We start from the raw sequence: 24,015 nt of genomic DNA on the forward strand, positions 1-24,015 counted from the left end.
CCAGTGGCTGCCTGTCCCCTGGAGTAGATTGCATCTTTTATTTATCATTTTCTCTTCCTGGCTTTATCTTCCCAAGCTTTAAAAAAATAAAAAATTCTGGGGTGAAAATTGCAATCAGCATAACATGCCCTCCTCCTGCTGTGTACTCGCCTGTCATTCTCCACTCTCTGTGAGCATGCGGGATGAGACTGACAGCCCATGCAGACTCAGACACACACACACACAGAGGGAGAGAGATGCATGTACAATTTCCCTCTGTGTTTATCAAGCCCACACACACACTCTGACACACTTTTCCATCTCTTTAAAGCAGACAGAAGCACATGCATGGCCACAGTAAATGACCTCGTTACCCTGCCTGTCACTATTTCCCAAAGCACACACACACACACACACTGCTTACATATACCTCGCTGACGCCTCACACTTTTTATTTAACCCTAAGCTGAGTGCTTTGCTTCCTAAAGCCCCAAATGACCGAGCCCATAAATGAGACTAATGCTGGGGAATCTGGTAAACAGGCCAGAGAGAGGGAGGGAGAGCTGCCTTCCTGTCTGCCTACTCCATGGCTACTATTGTGCACTGCACATTCTCTGAGCCCACAAGAGCTGAAGCCATCTCCACACAGATTCTTTGGAGGGATAGTAAGCCAAGAAGTGAGAGAGGAAGAGGGAACAAGGAGGGGGAAGAGAGAGAGATGGAGAGGGAGGGAGGGAGGAGGAAGAAGATCATGCATAAAATCTTGTTTGCAGAATGCATTAAGATTCAGATGAACTGGGGAGGGTAATGGGATTAGAATCCTGAACCGTTTCCAAGGGTGGGGAGTCGGATTGACAGCTGAGTCTATTGCACTGACGATTGCAGTGAAATATTGTGGCTCTGGCAAAGGCAGCCAGCCAGCCAGCCAGCCAGGGGGTTGCTGAGCCTATAGCACCTCTAATTACCCCGAGCTTTACCAAAAATAATGCCGCCAAGGGGGAAAAACATATTTGTCATTACCCCGTGCATATAGCTTGGGCTTTAAGTGAATATTGGAAAGGCAGAAAGAAAGACTTCAGTCCGTCTCACAAAGGTGTTTGGCAAACAAAACAGAAGCACTGTGGCTTTAAATCACCGTCCCTCCCACCCTTTCTAAATATCGTCTATTTAGCCAGCGGTGAAAAGATATAGGGGGCTTTTGTCTGCGTACCCATCGGTGGGGGCATGGAGAGCTAGAAAGACACAAAAATAGGAACAAAGTGCTAAGCTTCCAATTGGGATGGCTGTGGGCCATTCAATGCGCGCAGCTCAGTGGGTAAAAACAAGAAGAAGTGGGCTACTATTACGGGCTTGTCTGAAAATAGGCTGCTCTCACACACAGCTATAGGGTAGACTGGTGTGGAAATACCCTGCATTGTTTATAATAGACGAGACTAAGGGAGGCAAACACGAGCCCTTTAAAAGTCTGGCATGGCTCCAATGGAAAAGGCAAACAGTGCTAGTTGGGTGTTTTGTTGGTTATATGCTGTTTTCCTGCGTTACTCTAACGCTATGGTCCACTCACCGACTTGCAATACGTTGTCCACCCAGCCACCCTCCAACAGAGTGACACCCCGTAGGAAAGGCAGCTGGGTCTCGTCATTATTGTCCCCGCTAGTTCCACTTTCCTCTCCTCCAGCGTTGAAAGAGGAATACATACAGATCTCCTTCTCGCTTCTCGGGAAAGACCAATATACGATCCTCCGCTGGACGGGCTCCGGGATCCTTTCGAACCGCTCCTCCACCCTCTGGAACGGCCACTTCTCCGCGACTCTGCGAGCCGCGATATCGAGCAACGACTCGGGGTTGTGCGTTTTCCCATTTCCCGACCCTCCCGGAGCGGACCCCGCGCCGCCACACAGGACACCTCCAGCCCGCTGCCCCTGCCTGCACGCCGGGTTGTAGCCGGGCCGGCAGCAGAGCCTCTTGGCTGGGGGCTGCTGGACTCGCTCGGCCATGTTCGCACCGCTTCCAACCTGAAGCGCAGTTCCTCTCCGATCATATAAACGGGATAAGGAAGAGAAAAGGGCAATCTCGCACCGATTGTTTGCCGTACATGGAGAGACTGCCCTTATTTGGAAAAGTGGGCGGAGCTTGTGAGTTCCGTGAAGTCCTTTGTGTTGTCAAAGTAACCGGATGGGCGGGATTCTGGAGAGCTGCCAGCGCACGAGTGGCGCTATAAAAGGAACTGGAGGCGGAATTCCCGAACGTCGGCAAATCCTTTGTGAAGCTTTTCGGGAGCGCGAGGGTGGAGCCCCGGCGGCCGACGGCCTTTGAAGTTTCCTTCTTATTTGAGTTTAAAGGCGGGGACTTAATCCAGGGGCGGCCTCGCAGTTTCCCACAGGGGTAAAAGGGGGCAAGAAAACTGACTTTTTTTTTTCCTTTGGAGCCTCAGCTACCACCCCGGGCTCCAGCTTCTTCAATAACAACTTGATCGTTGTTTTTGCGGCTTTTTAGTCCAAAAGTGGTTTCAGCTGTCAGGCCGCAGAGGGTAAGAACATATGAAGGTGGACATGCCTGTCCTCTGTAGTCACATCAGCTCTTATATGGTGCAGCCAATTGACAAGTAATCATATGCACTCATGAAAGACAAGCTTTTTGCCTATATTATTTATTTTAAGGGGTGACTCTATTGATTTTTTACTTGGAGATCAGTATAATTGTTGCTTGGATACATAAAGTCTGAGAAAATAAGTCCAAAAGTTTGGTTGCGGTAACTTAAGATACTACCAGGTATACGGGTCATTGATGCTATCAAGGTAGTGTTTTTTAGAGTTCTAGTTCGAAGTAGAAGTTTTATCCTGGGCACCGATGTAGTGGTAATTTGGGGCTTTTAACAATTTCTTTGAACTTTTCTTTTTTCCAGGGTGGAATGATTGCACTGCATGAATCTTTGAAGACTTCAAAACGACAAAAATTGTTTGCTCAAGTTTCAGTTTGTTTTGGGTTTTCTCTAATCCACACAGGGTCAAAGTAAACATACAGGTTCAAATATATTCATACACTCACATCAATATTTTAATAAGTGGTTCTGAAGGTTCTACAGTGTCTTTTAACTTGATGATTCCAAGCCCTATTGACTTTCTTTGTCTGCATCAAAAGGATTTGTTTGACACAGCAGTACTCAAAACTATAGGAAAGTCCAAGGTCCTCAGTGAAGATCTAATTTAAACAAGTTGGGAAGGTCTCATAGGGGAATTTCTAAACAACTGCAGATGATCCAATGATGATCCAAGATCATCAATTCCAACAACTGTACATAAGCACAAATTATTCAGACATGTCAACACTTTGTCGAGGACTGGAAAGACCCAAACCGCCACCCTCAGATGGCAGGAAATTTGTTAGGATGTTCAGAAACAACCCAGGAACCATCCGAGGCTCAAACCTGCCATGAACTGGAAACTGCTGGAATACCAGCATCACTGCCCAAAGTGAAGCCAGTTTTACATCACCATGGACCACGAATGCACTGACAAAGAAAGAACTCCCTGTTCCAAAATCTATAGACTGAAATTTGCAGCTGCCTACATGAAAAAGCAAGATACCTTCCGAAGAAAAGTTTGATGGTCAGAATAAATAAAGATTGAGCAATTAGGCCACAATTACAAAAGGTAGGTTTGGCAGAGTAAAGGTGAAACTTTCAAACCTATTCACTCTCCCAAGCATGGTGGTGGTAGCATCATGTTCTGGGGATGCTGAAGGTGACACTAGTACATTGCACAAAGTGGAGTAGAGTAATTAAGGAGTGCTACTTCCAAATTCTTGAAATTCACCTCAAATCACCAGCTGGACAGTTAAAACTTGCATAGAATTGGGTGTTCCAACAGGACAATGATCCCAAACAAATCAAAACTGGTTTTGGAGTAGATAAATCAAACTCTGGAAGGGCCTCTACAAATTCTTCCAAGAAGAGTTGTGAGATATACATAAAGGATTATACCAGAAGCTTGTTAACAGCTACCAGAAACATCTGTGGAAGGCGTTGAGGGGCATTTCACAAAATGTTAATGGCATTAATCCATTAAGGGGTTTGGCCCTGTGTGGATTAGTAACAATTCTAAATAATTTCAAACTTATGCACTCAGTTCTTGTTTTTTATTCCACCCTGGGAAAAAAAGTACAGTCCAAAGAAGTCATTGAAAGCCTCACATTACTAAGACAGTACCGGCCACAACTGTAGTTCTAGATAGCTATAGGTATAACTTTTAGGCTTTTGTGTGTTTTTTTAAAGTTCTCATAGCCATCACGTTATCTTCTTTTTACTCTTTCCTGTATTTCAGTCTATCATTCTGCCAAACAAAAAAAAAAGGAAAAGAAATGCTAGAAAATTCTCATAGGAGAGCCAGACCTAGTGTGTTTCTTTCTTGAAACACTTATGACACATGGATTAGTGTAGCCAGTTAACCACAAACTGTGGTACACTCATTTTTACTGGCTCCCACCCTGTCTGTTGATAATGCTAGTTCCATGTCTGTGTGTCATGAAAGGGGCCCCCCAATTTTATAGGGGTAGAATACTCATCAGGGGTTAGGGTGTGGCTGCTGTTGCCCCCTGGTTTTTCCTGTATGATGAGCCACTACAGAAGTTAATTGTTATAAGCAAGTAACAAAGAAAAGCTGCCAGGTTGGGGTATGTTTTTCTAAATTGTCTATAAAAGTTGGCTCAAAACTACACTGGTATACCAGAATGTGTGTTTGCAATGTGTCTGCCTGCCGCATGTGTTCCCAGCTGCCCCTCTCATTGCTCTGTGAGTAAGTCTAAAAGGCTGGCCTTTGAACTGCTCTGAAAGTGATCCATGCCGTATGGACGGAGCAGATGTGGCCTAACCTGATTTGGTTTCAATACTTCCCCACAGGAAGTTCACAAAGCCAGCAGGTCCTCCTTTGTTATGTTAGTCATCTTTCTCAGAGGGCCAATGAAGCCTTTTTATTTTATTTTAACACAGTTATCATTTGCTTTATTCTCCACATAGAACAGCTCCACACACAATCAGACATTTCAGCTTTATATATATATATATATATATATATATATATATATATATATATATATATATATATATATATATATATATATATATATATATATATAGTTTATAAATTGTTCTATATGTCTTTATTGCATAGTCTGCTGCGTTTCCGTGTTTCTTTTGAGCAATTTGATACTGATGGACATAACAGGCAACCTCCAACTAGAGTATAAATAAGGTAATCTAAACTAAATGTTCCTTAATTTTCTTGAGAGCAACTGGCAAATAAATGTATTAAATATATTTAGATTTTAGAGTCATTCCTATAGCTTGATGGTACAGAGGACTACATATCCCAATAACCAAGGAATCTCGTCATGTCCAACCACAAGCGAGAACTCATGGTGCATTCAAATAATACCGATTAAGTGTAATTTAGAAAACTTCTAGCGGGGAAACAGAAAAAATTACAAATTTCAGACAATTTCATACCCTTTTAAGTAAAGATAAAAAAAAAACATATTAAGCTGGAATTACAATTACGTTCTGAATTATATTTGAACGATTTGGCTTGTTCTACATAAGTTATACCGGTGCATTTTTGGTATTGACGGTCTGCAAATGCAACACAGAAGGGTATTTATCTTATCTATATTTAGATATTTATTTATATTTGGCATCTAATATTAGTGAAAGTGTTACACATTTAGAATAATTCACGAAGACAAACAAAAACCAATGTTTTTTTCTTGTTTTTACATTTTGCCGATATCACCTGAATGCCACATTGCCACACCAGTTCCACTTCCCGGAACAAGGAGGAGCTGGGTAGTTTATCGCGGATACAAACACAAATCTCCGTTCATTTTGGTAAGTTGGTGTATTTTATGCCACTCTGAGTTTTATCAGGACTAACTGTTTTGAAAACATAAATTAGGCGGTTTGTTGCGTTCATTTAGACGGTCGTTTTACTGTTTAACCGAGAGTAAGTGCTCTTGTATCGAAAAGTCAGGCCTTAATGCACGGGTGGGCTAGCTAGCGGCAGTAGAAATCAAACTAAATGTTTCATCCGCGTCTAAGAAATGCATATCTGTTCCTATATGCATACACATTAAAATTGCTCGCATAACTTGATGTCTTAAGGTTGTAGCTAGAGACTGTGGTTAGTTGGTTAGCTAGTTAGTTAGTCGTTGGTCATTAGCTGCTTGTGTGCCGCTGGTCGGAGCGCTTTACAAATGACTCCTGTTGAATGGCGCCCTAAATCTTTTCACTGTCGTAGGGACGATACACGAAAACTGTGGGAACTGAAGTCTTTGGGGATAACTTCAGTTATCTAACAGATCATCTAAGTCCATTTGACGTTTGTAACTGTAATCAAACATAAAAAAAAAAAAGACTTCGCTGTACTTTCTTGCTCTGAATGATCCTTTGGGGCTAACTACAGCCCAGCTGGTCCGTGTGCAATGAAAGAAGTGCGCCTCTGTTGTCCTCTTATTCATGGCACTTTGACAAAGTTACTGACTGTGTTTGGGTAAAAGGACCGCAGTTAAACTAATAATAATGTTGTCATTGCACATGTACAACGAAATCGGGTGCAGTGCAAAGGTCTGGAAAAAAAAGGCTTGAAAGTATTCCCATTGTAATTATTTATAAAAAAAAAGTCTATAAATACACACAGAAATTTCTAAAAGTAATCATAAAAAAGAAGGTAAAACACACATATCACACATGCAAAACAATTATCTTGCAAGGTTCGGTTTCAGCAGTGTTTAGTGCTGTTGTAGCTTTTTTCTACATGTTTGTTCTTGTTTTAAATGTACTTAAACATCTGAGGACAGCAGTTCAACAGTGTCCAGATGGATCTTTCAGGTGTTTTGGCAATATTATATTAAACAAATGTGTAAGTGAGGCGTTCTTCCACCAAGATCGGACATGCTTGTGAGGATCAGCGACTGTATGGTCCATGAGACTGTATGGTTCCAGTTTGATCTGATATCAAGCTTAGGATTGCTAAAGTAACAGAATTAGACTTTCCTCCTTATCAGTGTGTTAGAAATATTTAATTCTAGAACTTGCATTTGTCTCACCAGCATTGGATCTCTTTATTTCTGTTTAAATGTCTTTACTTAACTCATTAATGTCTTGCTGTCGTATCTGATAAGACTTATCACTCCCTGCAAATATGTGTGGTGTGTACACATCCTCTGGGAGCCTGCAGGTGGATGCTGGGAGGTTGTGTTTGGTATATGACAGGAGAGTGAGACATGTTTTTGTGTTATAATGCAGTTGCTGCTTGAACACCTCCCAGGTTTCTCTCCATTTATTCAGTTCTAGATTTTTTTTCTTGCTACAATTTTAAAAAGTACCTCACATTGTTAGGTGATATACACTGATCAGACATAACATTATGACCACCTAATATTGTGTTGAGCACCCTTTTGTTGCCAAAACAGTCCTGACCTGTTGAGACCCCTGTGCTGTGGTATCTGGCATTAAGATGTTAACAACAGATCTTTTAGGTCCCGTAAATTGCGAGGTGGGGCATGGATTGGACTTGTTTGTCCAGCACATCCAACAGATGGTCGATTGGACTGAGATCTGGAGAATCCACAGGCCAAGTCAACACCTCAAACTCGTTGGTGTGCTCCTCATTACATTTTTCAAGCAGCATTTTTGCTTTGTGGCACTGCACATTATCCTGCTGAAAGAGGCCACAGCTGTCATAGAATAACATTACCATGAAATAGTGTGCATGGTCTGCAACAATGCTTAGGTAGGTGCCAAAGTAACATCCACCCAATGTTTCCCAGCAGAACATTCCCGACCACTGGTTCACCACTGTTCCTTCCTTGGACCACTTTTGATAGATACTGACCAATGCAGACCAGGAACTCCTCACAAGAGCTGCAGTTTTGGAGATGAACTGACCCGGTCGTCTAGCTGTCACAGTTTGGCCCTTGGAAAAAGAACTCGCTCAAATCCTAACACCCGCCCATTTTACCTGCTACTAACACATCGACCACGAGGAGACGATGTTCATTTATTCCCTAATATATCCCGACCAACAACACGTGCCATGATGAAGATGTAATCAGTTTTATTCACTTTACCTGCTAGTGGTCATAATGGTATCCTTGATCAGTGTATTTACTAGTTAATACAACAATTGGTTAATCTTACCTTTCAGAAAAATGAAATGATATCTGTGTTGATTTGAGAGTTGATTGTAATGCTGCCAAGTTACTCTTTGGGGAACCAACAGTTTACAAACCAAAGATATATGATGATATAAAAGAGCAACTAAGACTAAAACCTATAAACAACTTTATGTTTAACTTTTCTTTAAGTGCATTCTGAAAGTTGTCCATAAAGCATACTCCCCCTTTTGTAATATTTGAATATACACATATGTTTTGAGTATGACATATCGCACATATTCACAGCTTTCTCTCGTGGCCATCTTTCTCAGGTCTGAGCCTCATCGTTCCTGAACAGGATGATCGACGTGCAAGCATGGGCAGAGTATGTGGTGGAGTGGGCTGCCAAAGACCCCTATGGTTTTCTCACAACTATCATACTGGCTCTCACCCCTCTCTTCATTGCCAGCGCTCTGCTGTCCTGGAAGCTGGCCAAGATGATCGAGGCACGTGACCGCGAACAGAAGAAGAAGCAGAAACGTCAGGAAAACATAGCCAAAGCCAAGAGGACCAAGAAAGACTGAGCCGGCGAGGGCTAGGATAGGGGCGTTGCAAAGGACGAGCAAACCATCACGCTCGCAGGCCTCCTTTTCTAAACAATGACACGGTGCCCTTCCTTCTCCCAGACCTACTCTCAGCACAGGGCCACTAACCCTCATGTCCAGGGTAGGAGGAGGGATGCTGGCCCCACAGACTTAACAGTGCTGATGGACAGTACTGCCCTGAGGAAGCTTGTCTCAGTGGGACTTTGGTCAGCAACAGCACAGTAGTCATCTGTATAACGTTTTTATACAGTGACCTGCTGTTATATCGTGCAGCTGTTGCAACACCTTGCATTCCATTGTTGGCATCCCTGTTTTGCTGAAATGATGACATAATGAGAATAATGGAACTTTTTAAGCTTGATAACTTGCAAGCTATCCAAATGATTACTTTATGATCAATAAAATTTTCATGGTTGGTAAGAAAGCTTCCTTTTTTTGGATTTAATATTATGCTGTGTACTTATTTACCCATAAACACTGAATCAGAGGGCTGGTAATAAAATACACTACCACAAATTCAAAAAAGTAGGCTCGCAATGTTCAGTAAGGTGACAGCAAGTGCATTTAAGGGTAATACTCCTGTATGTGCAAGGTCTTATTGTTGATTATGGAGTTCTAAAATATAAAAGCATCAAACAAATCAGCATGATCTGCGGTACAGGAAGGTGAAAAGTAATATTTAACAGGTGTGCCTTTATTAAATATCAATTTAAAAATAGTAAACCAGGATTACATATTAAACAACTCGTGCTTCATGCACTGTATGCTTTTAATTTTGATGCAGACCGTTGCTCATTTTATTAGACATTTTTTATTTTTGTTTATAAGTAGAAAGTGAACCTTCGCTTTGATTCAGTGTTGTAAAATAAAACATTCAAAAGTCCACAGGGGTTGGTATTTTTATGGGTGGCGACTGGCTTTGAGTACTCGTGAGCCTATAAAGAGGCAGTCAAAGCAGTTTAGTGTAACTGTTTTCTGTTTCTTAGTTTTACTTCCCTGCGTTCAGAGAACTGATGTCTCATGACTGCGTTTAGAATGACAGACATGAGAAGGAAGACTGTTTTAAGCTAACATTAGACCTTACTGCTCTTTTAACTAGTACAGTACAGTGCAAAAATCTTGTCTTCCCCTCTCTTTCTCCCCAATTTCCTGTCCATCTCTACTTAGTATCCAATAAAAAGAGCAAAAGTATATCTTTGACCATTTCAGAGGACTTTTAAAAAATTTGGTAAGCCACTAACTTTACAATGAATCATCCAAGCATTAAAAGACTCCTATAACTTTAGGGATGAACCACTGTTGTGTCTACACATAACAAAGAAAAAAAACCCAATTTCAAATTGTACCTCTAGGCACTTTATTACTAGCAGCCTGTCACAAAAATACATAATTACCATTTCTGTAGTAGAATCTATGAAAACTGCCAAAGACAACACAGTTTGGAGAGGTGTAAAATAGTATTTTTGCAACAACAGGGTGACAAATAGGAATATTTTGGCATGCTGAGCAGTTTGCCCTTAAAGAATCTGGACAAAAGAAGAAGTGACAGCCTTAAACAAAACTATCTATCGAAGATGATCGGTATCTGAAAGTTATGTCCTTAAGAAATGGGGGAAAAAATGCAGCAAAGATCTGACACAGATGCAAAAGTCTCATCATAAATGGTCTCAGTGGAAGGGTGGCTGTGAGGAATCTATGCTTAAAGAGAAACAGGAAGAAAAGGCTGAGTTATTCTACAAGAACTAGACTGAAAATTCAGTGATGAATGCAAATTTGACATTTTTGGGTTAAATCGTCATGAGCATTGTACAGAGGAGGTCAGGAGAGAGATACGACAGTGAACATCTACAGCCATCTGCAAAACACAGCACAGGCTCTGTCATGGTTTGGAGCTGCGTTTCAACCAGTGATGTTGGAGATCTTGATAAAACTGATGGAATTACGAACATCAGATTATGATCCTCCATGCAATACCGTTGTTCAGCATGAAAATCATCCCAAATGCATTTCAAATGCAGTAAAAAATATACGTGGATAGAAAAAAAACACACAATGGAACACTATCAGTCATGGATTGGTCTCCCCAGAGCCCGAACCTCAATATTACTGAAGCAGGGTGGGATCATCGGGACAGAAAACAGAGCAAAAAGCAGCCAACATCCAAAGAAGAGCTTTAAATGTCCTTCAAGAAGTATTCCTGTAGAGATTACAAGGAAAACCTGCCTAAAAGAGTTCAGGCTGTTCTGAAGAATAAAGGCAGGAATACCAAATATCGACTATTTTGCCTAGTTTACTGTATTTTTATAGGTTTGCACATTTCAGATAAATTGCTGCATCTATTTCCCAGTTTCCCAGCAAAATAAAGAAATCAGGAGTAGCTCAAGACTTTATGCAGAACCGTGTCTGCCCAACATATGCTGTCAACATAAGTGAGAGAAGAATGTCTTTAAATCCATAAACTGCAACATTATTAATTATTATTATTATTTGTGATCTTCAAATCAATATTCTTTAACAAAGAGACAACAGTTCATTTAATGTAACCACATTTAATAATTATACTTATTTCACTTTCCCTGAAAGATGTTTGTAGTTGTACTCAGTGCAATTTATTCATTTTGTTTAGTTTTTTTATCATTTAGTCTTTCACCAGCATGAACTTAGTTTAATTCAACTTCAAGATAAGTGATGGATACTCTCATGTGTGTGTATATATATATATATTAAATCTCAAGTAATTTTATTGTAGGGCCCCTTTTTGTTGATTGGATTAGTCTTTCTTGGAAGTGGGCATCCAGGAGCCAGGCTGGAACGTGTTTGCAGTGCTGGTTGGTTCCTCGTTGAATTCTTGCTTGTCGAAGCTGGTGGCAGCTGCGTGGCCCTTGGCCACAGTCCTCGCTGGAGTCGCCACCAGACCCTCCTTGTACTCTTTAGCCAGCAGAGCCCGATCTTTCTCCTCCACCTCCTTGGCTTTTGTTTTTATCTGCTCCCTGTTGGACTCGTTCTTCAGCAGCTCCTATAAAATGCACAAACATACGTGGATACTCAGGGTTTCTGCAGCCATCGTCAAATTCTAAGACATTTTCAATACTGCACACAGTGCAGCTGAACACCATTTTAAATGTCACAGAATAATGGAAATCCCATGAGGATATTTCTGACTAATAATAATAATTCAAATAATACTTGTATCAGTGGTTTCTAGATATAGACTATAACAATAATAATTAGAAGCAATAATTCCCCTGACCAGGACTCAGATAAATGTCATAAGCTTATTCATTTATTATATAATAATTTACCCTATTATGCTTTTAGAGAGACTGAGGCTCCAGGTTTTGTATATGGATAAGCAGTCTGAAGTCTGGGGGTCAAGCTCAGACTTCAGACTGCACTTATGTCTCTGTTTCTTACAGTTTTTTTTAATTCTCAGCTCTCTATGATGTCAGCGAGAGCAGGTATCCTGGATGCAGTGAGTTTAGGCAAACAGCTCTGTCTTTAAGCCCAGAAGCCCCAAACACTTTTAACGTTTACTTGTTTGCAAGCAGCAACCAGTCAGAAGAAAGCTGGCTTTAACAAAGGAAATAGATTAACTTCAGTCAACATTTTCAGGACTAGCTGACTAGCAGTGTTTTCTGCAGGTTTCAGCTCAGTGAAACTCAACAGAGAAAGAGAAGATTAAAAATAGACCACTTCTGCTTTGTGAATGTATAACACTGCACTCTTTGGAACCTCTTAACAATAAGTTACAATGAGCTCCTGAGATCACGAGGGCACGCAACATCTCTGACACTCTATCCATTTGCATCACCCACCCAGCTGGACATTATCTGATTGTGGTGTTGGAAATCTTGAGCTGGCAGTTTCGTGAAGATAGGAAAATCTGAGTATGTCCTACTTGCTGGAAACTCCAAACTCTCCTGCAAAACTCAAGCGGTGATAATTTCCACTCCTTAATCGACTATCTCTGTTTCGTCTTAGAGCATCAGCTGCTCACCAGTCAAAGTTAAAGGAGAAATTAAGCTGCACTGGGAAGCTTCCAGGAACAAATGTGTGCACGTGTCCAGTATGAAGTAGGGCATTCACCAGAAGAATAACAAACGTGTTCAGTTAACCTGGATTGGTCCAATAAAACCTGGTTAAAAATGTAGTACTTGGAACACATCGGTAAGCTAACATGACAGGAGACATTCGCAATATAAACCACTCCATGGAAACAGTTATAAACTGGTCACAGTCCACTGGTGGAATAGTTACCCACTTGAGCCGCTGTTAGTGTCCAGTGATGTTAGCCTCGCCCTAGCTCAAGGAGCCAGAAAGGAAGGGAGGAATGGGCATAATGCTGTTGTGTGCTGGCTGAAATGAAGGACTGGAAAAGAGAGGGGAGAGCTGTGGCCAAAAAGCCCTGCTTTGGGGAGGGAGACAAACATACTGAGCTGCTTTTCCAGCCTGTTAATGACAGGATTTAATCCAATCAATTTATGTCGGCTTGGACCGGGAAAAGAGGGAGCGTGACAAGGGGTAGGGTAATGTGCGGGGAGTGAAGCCTTGGCCACATCAACACTGTCCAGCTGTCGATGGCAGCTATTGGGCAGACGCGAGGCAGAAAATTGGAAGAGAATGTTCTGGCAGTAGAGGCAGGGGATGGCATTGGCTACTGGCAGGCAGAGTGGACAGAGAGATAGAAAGAGTGCCTGGGTATTGGCCTTCCAAGGGATTTCCTATAGACCTACATTTCACAGGCCAAATAATTTCCAGCATTCTCACATTTAAAGAGCAATAAACCCAGTGAGAGGTACACAAGGGGGAAAAAACTGCACTCCTTCACCATTCCCATCTCACAGGCTGCCAGAAATAAAACACAAAAAAGGCAAGATGCAGGCTTCTGCTGGAAAAAAAAGGAGAAAGAAAGTAAACTAGGACATGGTGTCAGTGAGCCCCTTGTTCAGAGGCTGATTTTGCTCTCAGCCTCACCATCAATGCACTTCAGCTGCTGTTTATTTTAACACCTGTCCCCCAAAGTTCCCGGATTCAGTTCGAGACTGTAAGATAAAACAAATCAAAGCCTTTCTCCTTCCCATCTTTGCTTCTTTCCCTCCCTTGTAACCAGTCCCCCAGAGTCCAACCATCAGCACAGTGGGGAGGCTGGGTGGAGACGTACCTCGATGGAGGGGGGCTCCTTCCGTCTGCCTCGGATCCAAGCTGGAGGAGAAGCAGGAGGAGGAGAGAGCAGAAATAAGACGAGTGAGAACACCCACACAAACATATGCTGCACAAACACAACCTGCAGTCATATTTAAAAGCTGCAACTATAGCATCACAGAGTTTCAGGGGCACTTCAGTAGCTCAGCGTAACTACCGGGTAACCAAACTAGCTTGGGGACTGTATGCGGGTTTTTTTTTTGGTTTGTTTTGTTTCATTTTACTTAGCACACTATAGGGAAAACATCCAGAGTTATACACATGGCAAACTCAAAACGCTAATACTGCTTTAGTGTAGGCAGAACAGGGCCATCGGGCTCTGCATCTCAGAGGGGAAAGAGGGGATCTGCTCTGATCTTTGAATTTGAAAGCACACACTCTGTCATTCTTCATCAATACCTCTGTCCTTCTTCTTCCTCCCGAGCAGAACTGTGTCTGTCTGTCCCCCCCCACACACTTCTTCTTTTTAAGAAGCTCTATTTTGGCTGAGCTGGCTGCACAGCACAGAAGGGTAAAGGGAGCCAGCAAGAAAGAGCGAGAGAGATTTTGTAACTCTTCCTCCAGCTAGCACGGGGATTCTGGGCCTCTTTTATCCCTTTCTTATTTGCATCCTGATGAAAATGCATGAGGGATGGGGCGAAGCAGGATGAGGGGTTTAAGGTGGATAAAGCCAGTCTGAGACAGAGGGAACAGTTTGTATCCAGTTGTAAGAAATTTGAAACACTATTTTATGGTACGGTTGTATAACACCAGCAGAAGGCATCTTTGATAAACTCATGAATACCCTTTTCACAACCCCGCCCCCAAACTCCATCTTCCAGTTTGGGGGAAAAGAAAAAAACAAATCAGTGGATTAGCTGAGGCCCCAAAAGATGCAACCATGAATATGTCACTCCAGTTTATTTGTGCAGCGCTTTTTTTTTCCTTTTAAATAAACTCTCCCGGATAACTCTTTTATAAACACTGCCATTTATCCATGTTAGTGATAGTTAAAATATGTAACAGTGATGCTACTGCCCAGACTTACCGTCCCACTCCATCGGAATGCTGCCTTCCATATATTCATATTCTTTAGCATTGGCTGCTTCTACTATCCGCTTGGCACGGACAATCCTTCCTGGAAAAAAAAACAAAAGCAAAGAAAAAAAAAAAAAAAGACAGCATGAGGAAACAAGAGTGAGATAGAGACACCCAACAACGATGCATACAAAACGCGAAACAGGACAAACACAAAGCGCAGACACAATGCTCTCAGTCTCCTGCTCACGCAGACGCACAGATACAGACAGACACACAAATACGCAGAGGGATGACAGCACCGTGACAGGCCATGGATGATTACCTCGCGGCCCTCGGGCCCTTCTCCTCAGATCTTGCTGAGTGGCTCTAAATCTGGGCTAAGCCTTTATGCAAATCAGCCTTCCTTTAAACCAACCAACCACAGCCCCCCTCACTGACAACCTCTTCCAATCACAGCTCTCCGGCTAACAATGCCCTCCAAAATCAACATCAAGCCGAGCGGGAGACAAAAGAGGTCAGATATGACAGAGAACAGGAGAGGCACGAGCTGCGTGGAATATTAAGTGCTCCTTTCCCTATCTGTATACAGCACAACGCTCGCTAGCAGCAAGGCCACCGCCAATTATTTTGGACAAATCTGCTGATTAGACAAGTCGGGCTGGCACACAATGACACGGAGATGGTGGCAGGAGCAACGGAGAGTGATATAGGCAGAATAAGAGAGAGAGAGAGAGCAAGAGAATTTAAAAAAAAAAAAAAAAGACCCAGTTGTGTATGTCTTTGGGTGGTGCTACAGAGCGTCACACAGTGTTCACTAATAACAAGCGCTGTGTTTCCATAGTTTCTCCTCACAGGTAGCCGGGTGTCTATCCTATCGCTTCCATCCCTCTGAGAAATGATGAGGCAAAAGAAAGAGGAGGTGGAAGGAGGGAGAGTGATGATGCATGGCAAACATGGCTAGAAGGAGAGAAATGGATGGGCAAGGAAAACAACACGCTCCAAAACACAGACAATCTGTCAGGAATCCATCACAGTTTCTCCGCAGCTGACTGGACATGGACAAATGGAGGCAACCACCTCCATGCACACTGCAGACTGATGGCCTTAATGTTTACTTCAGCCATAACAGATAGCTATGGCACTGGGATGGATAAATGATGACATCCTGGAAAAAAAAAAAAGAAGAAGAAGAAGAAGAAGAAAGTGTCGACTGTGTGTTTGCTTCACTTGTGTCACTGAAATGTATTTGTCCCGCTCAAGTTCGTTTTGGGGAAGACAAAAGCATTTTTCATCCATGTTCCCTTCTGTAATTACTTCTTATGAGGATGATTCCTTTCCATACTTTATCCAGCCTATATAGTAATCAGGTCATCTAATTAGGCTACTATTGCGTTGGTTCTGCCTTGGTTCCCACTAGATTGTCACTATAGGGCCCCACAGGCTCCAGTTTTGCAGCTTTATTTTAGTGGTATCCAGGTCTGACAAAACACTGCATACTTTAAACCCGGGCAATGTGCAAAAAAACATTGTCACTTATTTACATTCATGCCTTAAAATGTCTTCTGAGAAATACTTTCCTCGAAACCCCCCCCCCCCCACACACACACACGATAGCACAACAAAAACAACTGCCAGCAAGCAAAAATGCTGTGCTCTCCAGGCAATACTAACAAATGCATTTAACAGGTATGCTAATTATGAACAGATCATATCCATATTTGCATGGGGTGTGGGTGGCAGCAGACAAAAATGGTACAATTATATTACAGTCCCCACAAGCAATGTGCTTAGCTGCAGCTAATGCCTGGCTAATAAGCATAAAGAGAGGCACCCACTTTGTCTCTCTCTGTCTCCATCGCTCTTCACTGGGTTGCATCCTCCCCCTTTACTCTCCGTCACACTCCAACATGGCTGTCCTCTTGTCTTGTTGCTTTTTGCAGCATGACTAAACCCCTTCCACCACAGCCTTTATCCCCGCATTTAAATAACAAATACAGTATGTACATATATTTATGAAACACGACCGATCCTCCCATCACATACGTGTTGGGTGGAGGTGTGTCAGTCTGATATGGTGAATCTCCCTCTGTAGGTAATCGCTGTTCTTGTACGGCTATGAAATGAAACATGCACAAACACAGAGACACGGGCCATAGTCATACTGCCGTACTGCTTCTACAACAGCTGATATAAGAATACGCAGTATTAGAACTACAATTAGAGCATACAGCCTTACTTTTTAATTAATGTATCATAACCAAACTGCCAACAACAATAAAAATGACCATATTTACAAATCATCTCTTTTCATATCATTCATATTCGTCTGTGTTTGTACCTAAAATATCTCAGTTATATATCGTTAGTGTGAGCTTTACTGGAGTCTATAGACTTTAGGATTCCTGACACATACAGTCATCAGACCAGGTGTAAGCCATCTTTCTGCTTCGCACTTCAGCCTTGCACACACCTACTCCCCCACCTTTAGAGAGAGCAAGAGAGCGGTGGGAGAGAGAAAGTGAGGTATGAAGGGTGTTGGGAGCTCTCCATCTCGGCGGGCCCCCTTGTGACAGGTCTGCCTTCTCATCACTCACTAGGGGAAACCTACTTACCAGTCAAATGCGCACAACCACGGACGCGCGCGCGTACGCACAACTGGCTGGAGAGCAGGCAGATTAACCTGAGGGACAGGAGCGAGGACGCTGCCTCTTACCGTGAAGGACAAACGCAGTGCTGCGTTGGAGAAGGGGAGGGGCCACCGGCAACAGGAATGAAATCCCACTGCATAAATATTCATGAGCCATCTCACCTGTCTGAACGCGACTCATCTGTGAGCCTAGCTGTGGAACCTGTGGGGGAGGGATGGGAGAGGAAAAGGAAGGAAGGAAAGAAGGAAGGGAGGTGACAGAGGGGGGTTGCTGTGGCAGCCACACTTCAATCCTTCCCACTCGTTAAAATAAGACATGATGCGCTCCGAGGGCTGCTCTTTGAACCCCGAACACACCCCGCTAAACTCCATCACCTGCTTCAACACACACACACACACACGCACACACCCAACTTCACACATCAGCTCCCAGGTGAGTACCGCTGAGGGCGACCTGAGAGGTTTTTCACCTCCACAATGTCATTCCAGGCATCTTGCGCTGTCGCCTCCACTGCACACTTTTCTCCCGCACTCCGTTTTTCATTACAGACGCGGATGTCAAGGGAACGCACTTCGATTTGCAACATCCGGGTAATGAGAGTCCTTTAACGTAGACAGGATGCAGCTGAATGAGCTCTCTGCATCGGACCCCAGCTTTGTGGGTCTGAATTGTAATGCAGACTTTAAAAAAACTGCAGACTTTAAAAAAAACTGCAACAACATCTCAGCAGAAAGAGGCTTGTTTTTTTTGTTTTTTCTCCTTCCACTCCTTGTGCTTGTGGGAGGCGAACCAGAGATTTTTAGGCCTGGTTCAGTGCAGAAACAAAAAAAGCCACCCTGAAGCAGCGAGCAGTATTTGAGCTTCGTTTATTCCTCTCTGTGCTGCTGGAGAGGAATGGGGGACCAGTACGTGCATCGTAATGGACAGCTTTATGAAGATGGAGTGATCCGATAAGCTTCAGGGATACAAGGGCAAGCAGGTAACAATATGGACAGCCCCCACAACTCCCTCACTCCAATTTCTTTCCCTGGGAAAAAAAAAAATGGAGGGGATGTGTGAGGCCTGTAACCATGGTTACCCATTAGCCCAGAGCCAAGTGATGCAGGATGCGGTTTAGAGGGAAAAGGCCAGTCGCTGTTTTGCATCAGTTCAGCTGGGAGGAGGAGCTTAGGTCTAAATTAGGCTTCCTGCCGCTGCTTTCAGTTCCATTCAGCCCTCGTTCTGTTTGTCCCTGTTGCCGTCGATCCCGCTGAGGCTTGGAGCGCCTCACTGCAGGAACAGGGGAGAACAACTCATATCGAAGTAGTAGCGCTTTAAGAGGAATACTTGGATTTCCCCTGTGTTTTTACTTTTAACTAAAAGCTTAAGGCTAGTGGAGATACCGTGGCACCGTCTGCCCAAGACCACCCAAATTCAAGTTTCCTTCCTGCCCAGTGGTTATAAAAAAGGAATGTAGTGAGCCAGGAAGTCAGCGTCCTTTGTAAGGCTGTGGAGCGGCATGGAGCCCTTTGCTACCTCAGCGGCTCCTAAGAGGCCCATCTGTGTGATGTCCATACACCAAGCTGTCCACCCCTTTCTATTCACCCGCATCACTCCCATCCAGCCCTCTTCCTTTTCCCTCCATTGCACCTTGAGTCCCCCCACTGTTTCTCCGCGTTAACCTATCCCCACCTCCCCTCTCTCCCCCTCTATCTGCCCGCCTGTTCCACCCACTCATTTCACCCTCTTTCTGTCAGGATACCCTTCTTTCACTTTTACTCTCTCCATTCTCCCCACACTCTATAATTTCACCCCATATGTCAGCTTTCCCTTTGTTCTTTGTCACTCACTTTCCTGTTACCCACCTTCTTCTCCACCCTCCGCGAGTCTCCCTCGCCCTTATCTTTTCTCCCATACTCCTCACCTTATTTCTCTCTGCCTGTCTGCTTTATTAAAATATTCTGAATTGAATGAGCAGTGGCAGGCTGCTTGTGCGCTGGCCTGTCTGTCAGCCTTCCTGGTTGAGTTTCTGACCGACAAAGACCCCCGAGGTGTCAAAACACCTCGCTGGCTATCTTACCGCGCAGAGCTGTGACCGTGCTGGATGTGAATCACATCTGGGTCATCTGGCAACATTTCTTTAAATCCGTTTTGCTGTCTTTCTTCTGTTGGCAAGATGTCCGTTTGGAAGATGTGAAAACAATGCAACTGACATTCAGACTTAATGTATTACAGATACAGTCCTACTGCAGATAGGCAGTGGTTAATGGACCTGCGAAATGCCACTTAAACCCCTAATATTGGATCGAGGCCCACTTGAAATGTTCCGCCATAGAAAATAAATGTTCCCATCTCTCATTTTCAGCCTCTATCCTTTCAAATGCCTTTTTAATGAAGTAGTTAAGCCACTCCATGATGTACAACCAGATACACATACAAATACACACTTGGCAGCCATTTTTAGAGACATTAAAATGCCTAGAAGGACCCTGCCAGTATACACCAAGATGAGCTAAAGCCTATAATGATTAAACAACCTTCATTTAAACCGCGAGCATTGCAAAGCTGCTCATCAATTAGCGTGATTTACTGTGGCGTCTCTGGACGTAGCTGCACCGTGGCAAACGCCGACTTGGTGTCCTACTCTAGGGTAGACCTTCCTTCATCACACTCTGGGGATGAGTCGTGGCAGAATAAACAGCCATTTGGACCCTCGTCGCTCTCCGCTGTGACTCCTTTCTGTGGAAATATGCGGCTTGAATCAACGCTCTGATGACACACAGCCATCTGTTGTTGTCTTAAGTGTGTTAGGGCATGAAGTGGAGAGAAAACACACAATGGCAGATCTTCTTCTTCTTCCTTTTTTTTTTTTAAATACAAAGCTGATAGTACACAAAGTGTGTAGCTGTCATTTCACTTAAAGACATCCACACACAATCAAATACGCGTACGCCAGTGCAAAAAGCGCACACCTCCTCCCTCGGTCCCCAGAGTCGCCCATCCTGAAATAGCAGAACTGAGGCCTTTTCAGTTTTTCACTTCATAGAACAGAGCTGGGGAATCAAATAAATAATAGACAAAGAAAGAGGGATAGTGATAGGACGACAAGTCAATGCATCTTTTCTCTGCAACAGCGTGGCGCACCTCTGAATCTCTTCCATTCTCCGTGCAGCGTAGAGGACCAATAGATTAAAACTGCATGGCACACACTGCGAAAATGAATAGCGCTAAAAATACATCCTTTTCACTGAGACATGAAAGGAAACTGCCTTTCCCCTGTCCAGTATTGAGCAGCCATTGATTCCAAGACAAAGGCTACACCTCCTCAAAGAGGTAAGAAAAATAGCAATCATACAGGCAATTATTTTCAAATGTGCCTGCAGCGGCCGATAATGTCAGCGCGCCTCTCTTACTAAATAAAGGGAGGGAAGGCAGGCGTCAAAGCTGCAGGCCCACTGCCGAAGACAAATGAGCCCATCCACAGAATGCTTTGCTTTCATCTGGGCAGCATGACATGGAGCCCCATGCAGCGTGAGGAAGAGCCGGGCCCGGGGGAGAGATGCACACAGAAAGAAAGAATATAGATTCTCTATTTAGCTCTGTGGAGACAACACCGAAGCAAAGACCTTCTAAGACCAATGGCCAGATTGCCAGTAGCTCTCTAGTAGCTCTGCCACAGACAACAATCGCTGGGCCTCCACAGCCTATAGCGCATTTCTTTCTATGAAGCAGCAGCACACGGTAGGCCTTTATAGCCCGACCTTTTTTATAAAGACAGAGACTCTCGCTCTTTCTCTCTCAAGGCAAGTGCTTCAGACCCAGGCTCTTTCATTTTGATGAAGAGCAGCATCTGAGGAGAAGGGGTTAGAAAGCTCTCTGCTGGGTCTAGCCCTCCTCACTGCTGAAATACTCCAGTGTTTTGAATAGAAATCTTCACTGGAAATACTTCAAAGGAGGAAAAATCCAGTGGCAGCGATGAAAGGGAGGGGCGAGGGAAGGAAGGGCTACGTGAACGCAAATAAGAAGGGCAACCTAAGAAGAAGTTGTTGAAATCAGATAGGACAGATGCACACAAAAAAGACGTTGTTTCCTTTTTCTTCTCCGTCTTAGAAACCATTACCGTGCTACTATGTAAACCACCCCTGGCTGTCAGGATTGCTTATGCCCCAGATTTCTAAAGATAACAGACTGAGAGAGAGGTAGAAAATGGAACCAGGAAAGCATGGATAAAGGTAGAGGTGGATGGAAGGAGCACTAGGGGTGAACAAAATGAAGTGAAGATAATGCCGGAGGATGACCGCCTCACCTGCATCGACTGCTACTCATGTGCTGCAGTGGAAAGCCCTGCGGTCCATGCCCAAAGAACCTAAAGCCCCTTCTTGGCCTATCAGTTTAAGATCAAAAAGAGCTCGCTTTAGCGAGATATATGGACTGAATAATGCATCTGCTTTAGTTCCACAAGGCTGGACAGGCTGAGTGCCAGAAATAAAAGGAAGCAAATGTGTCTGCCATATATTCCTTTATGTTTATTATGAATGTATATATGAGACTGTATACGTGCCTGTCTGGCAGTCATGATGGTGTCTGCTAGGTACCAGTTTTCCTATAAGCCAACTAGCCTCTCTACTCTGTCAGTCATTGTGATGGGACAGTGAACACTTTTTCCTGTAGCGTGCCAAAAAATGGGCTGCTGTGATGTCTCATTTGAATAGTCTGACAGCCAGGGGTAGAGAAGCGGCCTTGTAATGAATTATAAATACAAGGTGGGTGCAGGTTTCCCCGCAAACTGCTGAGAAAAGGTGAAGCACAAAGTCAAGTTCAGTCGAAAAAGAAAGCAGGCTTGCAACCTGCCAGGTATTCGCTCCTCTTCAGCAAACCAAAAAAACGCAGACAAACAAGCAGTTCGGGTTTTTTTGTTTTGTTTTTACAGCACCTCGGTGTGTAATGACTATTCACCCGCTGCAAGTGAAAGAAAAAACTTTATCTAGCCTGTAAAATGTGGGACCGAGAGAGGGAGACAAACACAAGCTTGTGTAGGAGAGCAAATCCTGCTCACATGCAGTGATTCTGGAAAAATCCTTTGGAATCAATAAGCCAGATGTCTCTGATGTTTTCTAAGCAATATCAGTCCAAGGGAGACAAAGGTCCTGCTCTGTGACCTGCAAGGCATGTTGTTGCCCTTTTAAGTCAGTCAGAGAGGGTGTGAAGGACACCACTGGCATCCCACAGGCCTGACACAGTTCTACTGCTTGGCTTGAGCATTACATACCGTAGAACTGCCACGTCTGAGAAGGGATATATGACCTTATAAATCCTCACCACAGAGTTGAGTAACAATTTCATCTGCAACAGTGGAACAGCCAAAAATCTCACTGCACTGTCTGCCTCGTCTTCTTTTATGTCTTCTTTCGGCCGCTCCCTTCAGGGGTCACCTCCATTTCACTCTTTACCTAGTAATCTCCTCTGTCACACCACCCCTCACACGAGATCTCACTACACCATCTTGTAAACCTTCCCTTTCATGCTTGCTGCTATCCTTCTATCACAAATCAACCCTTGACAGGTGCCTGCACCCACTCCACCCTGCCTGCATTCCCTTCTTCACCTGTCTTGTCCACTGTCCATTGCTTTGCATGGTTGACCGCAGGTATTTAAACTAATCCAGGTATTTAAACCTCATCACAGAAAACTTCACTGCCAAAAAACCTTAAATGCAGTTACTGCAGCATGGACGTCTTCTTTTTCTTCTGCTTCTTTCAGCTGCTCTCTTCAGGGGTCATCACAGCGAATCATCTGCCTGCATCTCACCCAATCCGTAACTATCCTCCACTGTCAACACATCTTTGTGCAAGTCCTCCTTCACTATATGCATAAAATCTTCCATCCAATACGACAATGTTGTTATTAAGACTAATACGCCATCTAGTGGCAATCTTATGACACTACAAGGCTAACGTGCATATGAGAAAGAAGACATGTCACATGCATGGGCACTGAACTAGCATTAATAAACTATTTAAAAGTGGAAGAAGCAGTAGTTAAACAGTAGTTAAAGCTGTAGGTGCTAATGTTAGCACACATGTTAGTTTACCTGTCCATGTCTTCTGCTCTGGGATTAAGTAATATTTGTTCCCCAAATGATCGGTCCCGACGTGCTCGCGTACTACTCCGAAGCCACGCCGTAGGATTGCAGCAATCCGGCTCATCTTATAGGGCCAACCAAAGCCCCTGTGTGTGAATAAGTATATATAAATATAGTTTAATGCACCTCTATCCGCTGTTTGTCCTCTCACGCTGATCGTTTATGCAAGGGTTCATGGGTTGGGAACAGAATGAACAAACTATTTTGTGATTGGGTGACGGTATCAGACCCACCAATCATCGCATCTGTAGTTGAATGCTTTAGAATCCAACATGGCGGCGACTTGTTTTGA

General features: G+C 43.6%; 3 protein-coding genes and 1 long non-coding RNA gene across 4 annotated transcripts in view; 2 read left to right on the forward strand and 2 right to left on the reverse strand.

Moving 5' to 3' along the window:
* Positions 1–2,075, reverse strand: part of LOC120745871 (zinc finger SWIM domain-containing protein 6) — a 47,738-nt gene extending 45,663 nt beyond the window's left edge. Inside the window, exon 1 of the mRNA XM_040051073.1 lies at positions 1,544–2,075. Within this exon, the coding sequence (XP_039907007.1) occupies positions 1,544–1,976 (433 nt within the window). The 5' untranslated portion in view covers positions 1,977–2,075. The remainder of the gene's footprint in view (positions 1–1,543) is intronic.
* On the forward strand, positions 1,974–23,680 carry LOC120745877. The gene is made up of 3 exons (XR_005698715.1): positions 1,974–2,509; positions 13,843–13,976; positions 23,342–23,680. It is a non-coding gene; the product is annotated as an uncharacterized LOC120745877 (long non-coding RNA).
* Positions 5,784–8,942, forward strand: smim15 (small integral membrane protein 15). The gene is made up of 2 exons (XM_040051079.1): positions 5,784–5,860; positions 8,460–8,942. Exon 2 carries the CDS (start codon positions 8,487–8,489, stop codon positions 8,709–8,711), a length of 225 nt encoding a protein of 74 aa, XP_039907013.1. The 5' UTR covers positions 5,784–5,860; positions 8,460–8,486; the 3' UTR covers positions 8,712–8,942.
* On the reverse strand, positions 10,066–23,904 carry ndufaf2 (NADH:ubiquinone oxidoreductase complex assembly factor 2). The gene is made up of 4 exons (XM_040051077.1): positions 23,673–23,904; positions 14,962–15,051; positions 13,894–13,934; positions 10,066–11,748 (listed from the first exon to the last, which is right to left on the reverse strand). The coding sequence occupies exons 1-4, from the start codon at positions 23,785–23,787 to the stop codon at positions 11,503–11,505; spliced, it is 492 nt and encodes a 163-aa protein (XP_039907011.1). The 5' UTR covers positions 23,788–23,904; the 3' UTR covers positions 10,066–11,502.
* Positions 23,905–24,015: the final 111 nt, after the last annotated feature.

The sequence above is a fragment of the Simochromis diagramma genome, unplaced genomic scaffold (assembly GCF_900408965.1).
Source record: "Simochromis diagramma unplaced genomic scaffold, fSimDia1.1 OVJJ01000131.1, whole genome shotgun sequence".
Classification (NCBI taxonomy): domain Eukaryota; kingdom Metazoa; phylum Chordata; class Actinopteri; order Cichliformes; family Cichlidae; genus Simochromis; species Simochromis diagramma.